The sequence below is a fragment of the Lissotriton vulgaris genome, chromosome 1_1 (assembly GCF_964263255.1).
Source record: "Lissotriton vulgaris chromosome 1_1, aLisVul1.2, whole genome shotgun sequence".
NCBI classification, from domain to species: Eukaryota; Metazoa; Chordata; class Amphibia; order Caudata; family Salamandridae; genus Lissotriton; species Lissotriton vulgaris.
In genome coordinates this window covers 2,004,358,815-2,004,370,922 of record NC_141685.1, presented here as the reverse complement: position 1 = coordinate 2,004,370,922, position 12,108 = coordinate 2,004,358,815, and the positions used below count along the sequence as shown (strand labels likewise).

General features: G+C 46.4%; 1 protein-coding gene across 1 annotated transcript in view; it reads right to left on the bottom strand.

Moving 5' to 3' along the window:
* LOC147751528 (glioma pathogenesis-related protein 1-like) overlaps positions 1-12,108 on the bottom strand; it is a 961,356-nt gene that overhangs the window by 594,772 nt on the left and 354,476 nt on the right. Inside the window, exon 2 of the mRNA XM_086920012.1 lies at positions 11,632-11,874. Coding sequence (XP_086776138.1) covers positions 11,632-11,874 — 243 coding nt within the window. The remainder of the gene's footprint in view (positions 1-11,631; positions 11,875-12,108) is intronic.

Sequence of the window (12,108 nt, the reverse complement as noted above, 5' to 3'; positions counted from 1 at the left end):
AGACTGTCCTAAACAATGCCCCATTATTTTTCCGCTGACATGTTATAAAATTTATGTCGTAATGGTGAGAGGATGCTCACCCACCCTGAATTGACCAATCTGAGTTTTGAATGAGTAGTGCAAGTTACATTTTAGATAGATTAAGCTTGAGAAATAAGGTATAAAAACCCCTGGATTTGTAAGGTTGGGGGTCGCTTTTTCCATTTCCATCGGAGATGCTGCCTGTTTGCTGACTGATTCCTGGATGTAAGAACTCTGTTTTTTCCTATTAGTTTGTTTGTAGGATTAAGTATAAGATGAGTGTGTTAGTTAGGGATGCTAGGGAAGAATGAATTTGGAACCATCTGTTCTTTGCTAAACTTTAACTGAATTCTAAAATAAAGCGATTTTCCTGAGCTCTAAATAATATGATCATTATGAAATAAAGTTAATATTGCTGAATAAAGATTTTGACTAATGCATAAACGTCAGACATAATAAAGTTTTGCTTTTAATAAAATTGGGAAATTGAATCTTAAAAGCTGGTCTTGTGATTTTTCTACACCTAATTTTCTTTCTAGCAGATCCATTGCCATTATAGTGGTGTGTCTGAATAAATTAATTTTATAATGAAACCATGGTAAATGTTTAAATATTACAGGTATAAATAATAAATAGATTAAATAGGTTTAGGCGCTCCACCAAATGTTACAGCATTTCTCCATTGCGATTCACCAGAAGCCTTGAAGCCAAGTGTAAGTGAACAAAGTAAATGCACCAATGGGCCCCATTGGTGCATGTTTTGAGTGTTTAAAGGTTTCAGGGAAATGGTGAGTGATGATTAGAAATAATTTCTGGAGTCGCGCAGTAGCATGCACACTGAGTCACTGGAACCAAGCTGTATCCAGCTGTTGAGCCCATAAGTAGGGCAAAACCAGTCCTGGGTTGGTTGTGTTCTGGTTCAGGGAGGACCTAGGTTGGTAGTTCAGGCTGGACTGTTCCTACAGCAGGGGGGTCAAGACTGATTTGCATATACTTGGGTCCAAACTGAGGTGGCATGGTGTGCAGAATAACAATGGATTTGGATACGACCCAAGTGATTACCAGCGGCTCAGATCAATTCAAGAATTCTATGACAGGACCGGAGGCTTCAGATTATGCTATATCTTCCTTCGCTTTATTAACATAAAGAAACCACAGCAGCTTAGGAAAAGATATAATAAGAACAAAAAATGCTTTAAACATAAAGCATTAACGTAATGTTCAACAAAAAATCAACAACAACTCCCAAGAGTCTCTTTGTCATAATCATAGTCCACAGTCCTTTGTCACTGTTCATCATCCCTATATAACCGGACTTCCCATCATCTTCCTCCTCTTTCTTCGCTGCTCCCGCAGCCAGATAAGTGTTTTTCTATTTGTCTTCTTTATTGTACTTGATTGTATTGCGGTCTTTGGGGACTCCTTGTGTGGTTTATTCCCTTTCAGAGTCCCTGGTCGCGGGAACGTTCTTCGTTCCTACGCGACTTTATTCCCACTCGTGTGCGGTGTGTACATAGACCGCAAGGGGGCGGCCTGTCGTCTCGCCGACCCTCCGGCGCGCCTCCGCAGTATGAGGAGCCGCGCCGTGGGGTCTGCTTGCGCAGGGGCCGACCCTCGCGTACCCCTCTGACACCTGGTGATCCGGGTCTGTACTTTCACAATTTTGACGCCCTCCGGGGCCTGTATAGCGGTTCGACCGCGTGGATCGCCTTCGGGCGAGATCTGTGCACCTCTTTAAACAGTGTGTGGCCTAGCGCGCTTGAGGGGTACGTAGACCCGGTCCCGGCGAGGAGGGTCTGCGCGCTTGGGGGTTGGTGCAGCCCACCTGCCACGTCAGCTGGCCCAAAACGTGATCGCAGCCGCTGGGCCTGCCCACATTCGAGAACTTTCTCGGTTGCCGCCCTCTTGGGTGCCCCGCATTTGCCCTTGGTTCCGACATGGAAGGGGAGTATGAGGAGGAGGCCTGCCCCTATCTGCAGGATGATGAGTTTTGTCAGGCGGTGGACAGCTCCATCTATCGTTGTGTGACGGAGGTGGTGGGACCCATGGAGGACCGCCTCTCGGCCCGCATCGTGGAGGAGTGTGCCAAGCTGGCGGCGGCGCAGGTGCCGCCGCCCCCCGTGCTCCCGGGGACGTCCGGCGGGTTGCCGCCCGCTCCGAAGAGACCCCGGAGTGAGGGGCCTTCATCGGAGTCCCAGGGCGTGGATAAGGACGCCTTCGAGCGTCTTCGTGACGCCTTCCTGGCCAAAGCGACGGCGGTGCCTCCGACGCCCTTGGTGGACCCTGGCACTTCGGGCGGTCTGTCAACGGCGCCCGCTTCCCCGATCTACGATTCTCCGGACACGGATGACGACGGGGAGTCGACCCGATCTTGGCTCCCGGCGCCTTCGGGAAAGGAAATGCCCCGAGATGAGTCGGGCATGCTGGACCCGGACGAGATTGTCCACCCCCGATCCGCGGCCTGGGCCCCGGGGGAGACAGTGGCGAAGTTCGTCGCGGGCCGGCTGCGCAAGCCCCTGGAGAAGGAAGCGAGGGGTTGCCTGCGCGGGGAATGCCCGCGGCCTACTCTGGAGGGGAAGGTGGCTATGACCCCAAGATGGCCACCTTCCTGGCGAAATTCATGAAAGACCCCAGGAAGGGGATCGATCGGTCCTGGCGGGCCTGCCAGGACAAGCTGTTGGATGCGGTCGGGCCCGCCACGAAGATCCTCGACATGGCGGAGGAGGCTCGAGCAAATGGCACCGCCATTTCACCGGAGGTGCTCTCCAACTGGGCCCAGAGAGTGATCGTTTTCTTGGGCAACGCCAACTGTGCCCTGTCCACTGAGCGACGGCGGTCGCTCCTGATTAAACTGGATCCGAAGCTGGGGGACCTGGCCTCGTCGGAGGCAGGTGCAGTGGCCCAGGGTGGCCTCTTCGGTGAACCTTTCATCCGCGAGCTGGGAAAGTTCGTGAACACGTTCACGTCGCTGGACAAGGCCCAGTCCAGCATCAAGAAGGTGTTTCACCAGCGTTTTTCTGGAGGGGCCGGTCGCGGCAGGGGCCGCGCGATCGGCCGTGGTCAGCAGACCAACAACCGTGGACAAGGCTCCGGAAGAGGTCAGTACCAGACCTCGGCCAACTACACCAGTTTCTACCCCACGAGGGGACAACGCTATGGTGGAAGAGGATTCCAGAAGAAGTCCGGACAAGGACATGCCCCCGGTGAGTGTTCTTTGCCTGGATCAGGTTCCGATTGGGGGGCGGCTGGCAAGCTTTTACGGGGAGTGGGAGTTGCTCACTGCCGATGCTTGGGTTTTGCAAACTGTGAGAGGTTTCCATATAGAATTTCACGACCAGCCAACTCAGGTGGGGCCCCCGCGCCCAATGGTTTTCTCAGATTCCGACGCGCGATTGATAGACGGGGAGGTCTCGGACTTGCTGCGCAAGGGAGCCATCCGCCTATCAACGCGCCACCCGCATGGGTTCCTCAGCAACGTCTTCTTGGTAGACAAGACGGATGGGGGCAAGAGGCCTGTGATCAACCTCAAGGAATTCAATGGGTGGTTGGTCTACCGTCACTTCAAGATGGAGGGAATCCACCTCCTTCGGGACGTGCTCCTCCCTCGGGATTGGATGGTGCGACTGGATCTCAAGGATGCCTACTTGGTCGTTCCCATCCACCCCCCTCATCGTCGTTTCCTACAATTCCTGTGGGTCGGCAAGGTGTTCGAATTCACCGCCCTGCCGTTCGGTCTTTCTTCGGCCCCGTGGTGCTTCACGAAGGTCCTTCACCCGGTGGTGGAGTTTCTCAGAAGCCAGGGAGTCCGTATGATAGTGTACCTGGACGACATCCTCCTCATGGGACAGTGCCCAGAGGTGCTGGCGGGACAGCTGCGTCAGGCTGTCGGCCTGCTTCAGAGGCTGGGGTTCGTTGTCAACGGCTCCAAGTCGGTCTTGGTTCCCACTCAGCAGATCACCTTTTTAGGTTTCGTGGTGGATTCGGTTCAGGCGGTCTTGAGCCTACCGAGTCGGAAGGTCGCAAAGATACGACACCTGCTTCGGCAGACGATCGCAAAGGATCGTACGTCTCTGCGTCATGTCGCCAAGGTGGTAGGCCTCCTATCGTCCTCCATCCAGGCGATTTTCCCAGGCCCGCTGCACTACAGGGCTCTTCAGCGCCTGAAGGCACAGCATTTGCGCCGTGGGATGTGTTACGACCAGTGGGTTCCCCTCACGGACGAAGTGAAGGAGGAAATGTCATGGTGGCTGTCTCACATGGAGGCATGGAATGGGCGAGCGATCTTCGGGTCGGCTCCGGACTTGGTCATAGAATCCGACGCCAGCAGGTCGGGCTGGGGCGCCCGGTGCGGGGATTTTTCCACCGGCGGCGCCTGGTCGTCAGAAGAACAACAATTGCATATCAATTGTCTGGAGCTCCTGGCGGGCTCCTTCGCGGTTCGCTGTTGGACCAAGGATTCGGTCAAGGCTTGTGTCCTGCTCCGAATGGACAATGTTTCGGCGGTCCGATATGTGAACCACCTGGGAGGTCCTCGGTCCCGCGCCTTGGCGGATTTAGCGAAGGACTTCTGGGATTATTGCCTGTCTCGTCACATTGCGGTGACGGCGGAGTATCTGCCAGGCCAGTCCAATCAAGTAGCGGATTGGCACTCTCGACATCTCAGGGATGCCAGCCAGTGGAAACTGGATCCGGGAGTCTTCCGGTGGCTACACTCCCTTTGGGGTCCCTTCTCGGTGGACCTCTTCGCGTCCCGTCTCGACCACCAGCTGCCGCGGTTCTACAGCTGGAGGCCGGACCCTCTGGCGGAGGCCACGGACGCGTTCTTGCAGGATTGGAGTCGGGAACAGCCGTTTGCGTTTCCCCCGTTCTCCATGATCATGCGAACGGCGGCTCAGATACGCCGCCAGGGTGCGGACCTGGTGTTGGTTACACCGCTGTGGAGGTCTCAAGTATGGTTTCCGGTTCTTCTGGAACTTTCCTGGGATTTTCCAATCCTACTCCCCCTGTTTCCTCTGCTCCTGACGAGCCCGGATCAGGAACCTCACCCTCTCGTCATGCAGAACACTCTCCGCCTCGTGGCGTGGAGGCTCTCAGGAGACGCTGGACGCTCCCGGGCCTTTCGGGGTCAGCTGAGCACTTGCTCTCCAAGGCATGGGCCGATAGTACGACGAAGCGTTACAGATCCGCTTGGCTTAAGTGGATGCGTTGGTGTTTACGAAGGGATTTGGATCCCATGGTCGCCGGCCTTGTTCCCGTGCTGAATTTCCTGGCTCATTTGGCCGACAAGGGTTTAGCGTATAGAACGATCAATGCTATCCGGTCGGCGATTTCTGCGGGCCATGATAACATCGATGGCCATCCGGTAGGGGAACACCCTTTTGTGTGCCGGCTTCTGCGAGCGGTTCGCCTCGCACTGCCGCCAGAACCCAGGTACTCCGTCCTTTGGGACGTCAATTTGGTTCTGAATCTGTTCCTGTCGTGGCCAGCGAATTCTTATCTGTCTCTTAAGGAGCTTTCGGCGAAATTAGCCATGTTGTTATGTCTGGTCTCTTGTAGGCGCGTCTCGGACGTGCGCGCGCTGGATGTTTCTGCACGCATTTTTTCCCCGGATGGGGTTACTTTTACGGTGGGCCGACGCACTAAGACGTTGTCGCGTTCCATTTCTTATCCAGCCTTTACTGACACTCCTAAGTTGTGTGTCGTGCAATGCCTCAAAGCATATGAGGACCTGACCTTGGATCTGCGCCCTCCGGGCGAGCGTCAGTTGTTGATTGCCCTGCGGAAGCCACACAAAGCTGTCTCCTCCCCCACTATTGCTCGGTGGGTGCGTTGGGTCATGCAGGAAGCGGGCATCAATACTTCTCTCTTTGGAGCACACTCCGCCAGGGGGGCCATGGCCTCTAAGGCATTCTCGGTGGGTGCTCGTCTGGAGGACCTTATGCGAGCGGCGGACTGGTCCTCGGATTCCACCTTCAAGAGGTTTTATTTTAAGCCAGTGGTGGATTTAGCTCAGTTGGTGGTAAGTAAGCTTTAAACTAGCATAATCTGAAGCCTCCGGTCCTGTCATAGAATCGAAATTTGCCTAGCTTACGTAACGGTAAGTTTCAATTCTATTAAGGACACGGAGGCGAGGATTATCCCGCCCGGACTACGGTGGTGTCTCTACCCACCCGTATGGCAGTAAGTAAAGCGTTTTCCTTTACGTTGTCTATACTGTGTTGTTCACTGTATGCTCCTCGCCTTGTTGTAACTTTTCCTGGGCCACCTCGCTGATGCTGTTCCTTTTTTGGCAGGCAACGACGGGGCTAAACAGGACCAATGAGGCTTAGCGTGATCTGCGCGAAGAAAGAGGAGGAAGATGATGGGAAGTCCGGTTATATAGGGATGATGAACAGTGACAAAGGACTGTGGACTATGATTATGACAAAGAGACTCTTGGGAGTTGTTGTTGATTTTTTGTTGAACATTACGTTAATGCTTTATGTTTAAAGCATTTTTTGTTCTTATTATATCTTTTCCTAAGCTGCTGTGGTTTCTTTATGTTAATAAAGCGAAGGAAGATATAGCATAATCCTCGCCTCCGTGTCCTTAATAGAATTGAAACTTACCGTTACGTAAGCTAGGCAAATTTCGATTCCCTCCATCACTGTTTTGTATATTTATTGCAAATAAAAGAAGGCAATGAATGGAAAGTTGCCTCCTGCATCCTATTTGGGGACCTTAAATATTGTGTAATGCCACTTGCGTTGTGCAATGATACAACAGTTTTGTCAGTGCTTTGTGGACTCCAACATTTCTGACATTCTGAATCAGTTCTTATTCTTCTGAATTTACAGTGTTTGAGAAATCTTTAATGTAAAAAAGCCTGTCAAGCTAGATGAGCATTCCTCTGTGCTTGATTTTACTATCATGTACATGCAGGTTTATATAAATGTGTTAGTCTTTCTAGTTGCAGTCCTGAGTCATCACTTACATAAGACCTGCCTATTATTTCTTCTCAGGGAGTGGTTGGAATTATTCAATTATTTTTAAACAAGATCAAGGTGGCTAAAAAATAGATGGATGTCCGAGAATTGGAAGAAAGTTGTAAAAAGGCTACTATATCGTGCCAAAATAAACCTGCATTTTACTGAACAAGCAATGAGCTACTCTGGATTTAGTTCTATGATCAGTTTAGTGGCCAACATTTAATTCTTACGTTTAAAAATGTGTCCCTGCTTCTCCCATTTGTGTGTTCATTTGAATATTCTAAACCACTTGGATATTTACAACAATTAGCAGTGCCTCCAAAAACTTGGCATACAAGCGCTACAGATTTTTTAAGAGATCTTCCATCCTCAGAAAGTTCTTCTAGGTTTACTGTGGACACCTTTTTCAAAGATGCCTCTAATCCTAATAGCTGAAATGGCCAAATGCCCAGTGTTTTGACTGATATTTTTTTACTTAATGGATTGCCTCATATAATAATATTTGACAGAGGTACTCAATATGTTTCATGTTTTTGGAAAACTTTGTGCAAGGGATTGGTTACAATCTCCAGTCGAATGGGCAAACAGAAACCAATTAAAAGTTTGGAACAATACATGGCTAATCAGACAAGTCAAAATGTAAAGAAAAGATGGAAAACATGCACTCTTTAAGGAGCCAGAAGATTCCATATTTCAGCATGCCTTGTATTGACAGTTGCCAAACAGCCTCAGTTGTTTTTGGAGCGCTTATGTCAATATAAGAATAACAAAAGAACTTCTTGTTGATTGTCCAGGACTTCAATAAAAATCCTTATGATGTATAACTAGGATTACAATTACTTAACTTTTTCTTCTTCACCATAGGTTCTTAATTGATAGTCCTTAACGTAGAATTGAACACAAAGCTTATCCCCAAAACAGTGCACAGTCTTTGGGACTCAAATGGCGTGACTTCAGAGGAAAAAAACACTTTTTTAAATATAAGCCAAAGGCAACACACACAAGATTTTTTAAAGACAGCTTGACTGACTATTGTATTCATTCTAGAATCTAAATCCAGACAATGTTTAGTGAAAGTTTGTACTGATTTCCATGAAGCAGCAGTTGCTGCTTTCCTCCTTCTTGAATGAGCTATGGATTTGCCAAATAAAGGCTAGGTGGTCAATTGGCAACAAAGTGAAATGGAAGAAACCATCCTTCTGGAGATCGATTGCTTGATTGTGGCAATACCCATACGAAGTGGCTCATACCTAAGAAAACGATGGTTGGATTTCCTCAACTCATTTGTTCTATCTAGGTTAAAGTTCAGACCTCGACATACATCAGAAGAATGTAGAGGTTTCTGTAACGGAGAGAATGGATTACTGAAGAAAACAGGCAAAAAGAATGAATGATTCATAGGAAAATCCGGAACCACATTTGGCAAGAAGGATGTGTTCTCGTTACTACTCTACTGCAAGGAAAATAGATGAAACAGCCTATGGATCACTTATTCTTTGGGATGATGTATTGGAAAAAAATACTGTTTTCGATGAAAGATGCTGCAATGAATCCTTGTTGATAAGTTTGAATGGAGGCACCACCAATTTAGATAGGATCAAATTGAGCTCCCATTGAAGAGAAGCCAACTGCCAAACAGGATCTGTTTTCTTTAACACTTTCAAAAACCCTTTGATGACAGCAATCATGAAGAAAGACAGTTGCTTTGTTTAGAACCTCTGAACATTGATCTAAACACCTAGGGCCAGATGTAGGAGACCGAATACCGGTCGGTAACGGCCGATTTCGGCCGTTACCGACCGGTATTTGGGTATTGAAATGTAGGGGGCCTTTATTTGACAGAATCGGTAAATTTACCGATTCAGTAAAATACAGATTCGGTAAATTTACCGGTTCTGTAAATCCAGATGTAGGTGGCACTGCAAACAGTGCCACAGGCCCCTAAGAATTCATTATTTACCATGTAATACTATTGCATGGTAAATAACGAATTCCTGTGTACATGCACATCTGTGCATGTACACCTGTGCCATGGTACACACATACATGCCCTTCGGCATGTATGTGTGTAACATGGCACACAAGCCAGAAACAGGGGTGCTACAGGGTGTCAAAGTGACACCCTGTCCCCCTTGGCAATTCGGTATTTTTACCGATTTGGTAATTACCGAATCGGTATTTGCCATTGATTACCATGGGCTTCAAGGCCCATAGGAATCAATGGCAAATACCGATTCGGTAATTACTGAATCGGTAAATACCGAATCCTACCGATTCGGTATGTGTTACTGAATAATTACCTACATCAGATTTACCGATTCATGAATACCGAACCGGTAAAATTCGGTATTTATGAATCCGTAAATATGATTTACCTACATCTAGCCCCTAGTCTGTAAAGTTGACACTGTTGTGCTTTCTTAGCTGATTGAGGTTTTATCAACCCATTGTTGTGATATGGAGAAATATCTTCTGTATTCAAAAGAAGGCAGTCCCACTGGCTGGCATTTGCAAAAGGTCTGAGGGACTGATTTGAGACCATAAGAGAAGAGACGTCTATTGCTAGTGTGTGTTTCCTACTTTGAATCATAAGAATTTTCTGTTCAGTCTTGCTACCACCATGTCGAAGTATTCATCTTGGAGATCCACTCCACACATCCAATGTTCCTTTATGAGCTGCAGAGAAATTTGATTTAGGGCAAATATTCTAAATGTCTCTTTCCTGAGCCATTTGTTGGCAAGATCTAAGATTGATCTGAATTTTTGCATGGGGTCTTTCTTGTGAACCGAAAAATATCTCAAATAGATGCCTTTCTCTTCTGTGAAAGGGAGGAACAGGCTCCGATGCTTGCTTCTGTAATAATGTTGGAGCTTCTTTCATGAGCAGCTGCAGCTAGTGTTTCGGTTCAGGCTTCGGAGGAATGGACGATGGTGTAGACCTGAACTGAAATGTGAAGCCATTCTGAGAGTATTTAATACCCACTTGTCACTGTCATTGCCCTGCTCTTCTAACACTGCTACCCACTGGAGTCGCTGTGGAAGTAGAAACCTCTGCAGTAATGTTTCCTCTGCAGTAATGTTTCTTTCTCCTCAACCATTAAGTCTACTAATTTACCATTGGGAAATTTCTTCCCGGTGTTTGAGCTCTCTTTCTCATTTTCTTAACTGTGTTCACACTTCTTCACTGAATGGGAGCGGGATAAACAAACCACACATACAGCATGTGGATTTCAGGCTGCATCCTGCTCCCACAGGTCAGCCATTTTAGAAATTGTGAAGATATCGTCGAAGAATTTGCCTTCAGAAGATAAAGAAAAAAGTAAATGCTTCAGACAAGTAACAAACATCAACTCAAATAAAGACATTTTAGAGTCTCAGCTAGCCAAATAGGATGACACAAACAAGTAAGTGTTCTAACATACTCTCAGCATGAGCCAGAAAAAAGAACTCAGGCTGTAATGCAACTGACCGTGCACTATTTTCGAAATGAGACTGTACATGTTTTTCAGCTTCTCTTTATATTCTGGCTAGCAGAATCGTTTTTCCTCTGTATCTTTAACCTTGTAACATTAGGCATCCTTGGTGCAACATTATGGAGATATGGCGCTGCAGTGCGGGAAACATCCTAAACAACGAAGATCAAAAAACGACTTACCTGAACAACGAAGTCTGAACAACGAAGAATCACATACCACGAAGTCCAGAACCACGACTTTGCGGAACAACGACTTAAAACATTTAAAATATCCAGAATGAATTTACCTTTTAAAGCCAGTAGATGGCACTGTTGGTTAGCATTTCACTGTGGTAAAGCCTTTCTCTTCTCAACGCGAGTAAAAACTCTATGGCTGACACTTTTGAAATGGCATCAAGGAAAAGCAAGCATGGAAATCTCGAACAATAAAAGGTAGGTCATTTGTTTGAATAAATGATTTTTAAAATACTTATAATTAATTATAAGAGTATTATTTATAAAAAGAGATGTTTAACATTTGTATTTAATTTGAAGTAAAAACACTTTAACATATAAACACGCTAATAAGTGACTATTGGGGGGTGTGGGGGGGTTTCCCCCCACAAATAAAGACTAATTAAAGGAATTTCGTTGTACAGGAAGTCGTTGTAAAGAAAAGATCGTTGTTTAAACTTTAGTGGTTTAGGAGGTCGTGGTTCAGGCAGTCGTGGTTCAGGAAGTAGTTATTTAATCATACAACCTGCAGTGCTTTATTATGTGTTAAACCAGTGAATGCAAGATAAATAGCTGGTATAGACCTAGGATGTTGTACCTACATTTAAAAATGCCTGATCTCACATCTGCTAAATATGTACATCCTATTGTATGGATTTGCATTGTTCTGGGGGTACACACACGCAGGCGGGTATAATCTACGTTCATGACTATCAATGAAGATTCCTACAATGCAGAATATAATTTTAGAAATCATAAAATATTCATTTTAACATGTACTTCAAATTCCTTCCAATGGTAGGTGTTTAGACATTTTTCAACATGACGCGTATTAACATAAACTGTAGGCAACCTATTTAATAAAGGAATATATAATTTTTTGATAAACAAAATGTTCTAAACTATTAAAATATTCCACTATTAACAGCCAGTAGAATAGGAAAAAATACATACCTGTGTATAATGGCCACAGACACCAGTACATTTGCGTGTTTCATAAACGTAACCAGCGACCTCTAGTTCAACCCAGGATTTTGTTGGCAATATTGGTACACCTTTACTCGCCAGCCAGATATTCTCACCCAGTATGGGAAATTTTGAATGAGTGGCCCCATCTTGTTTAATTTTTGGATTGTGTTTATAAATACATTGGTCTGCATATCCTTGGGCAATTACTGATAGTTCATCATCCCAGCTCTGCAAAGTTTACAAGATGAAACAATATTTTAGGCTATTTAATTTTAATGTCCTGTATCAAACATAAGACTAAGATTTGATAAAAGCTACTTGGTGAACGAATTTTGACAGCTTTGCTTGGTACGTTTTAGAACATACCGACACAGATTTTTCAATATTATTCTGACCATAATGAAAAAACATAAAAATAAAACTTACCTGTACCAACACATCTCAATGTCCGTAAGCTCCAAA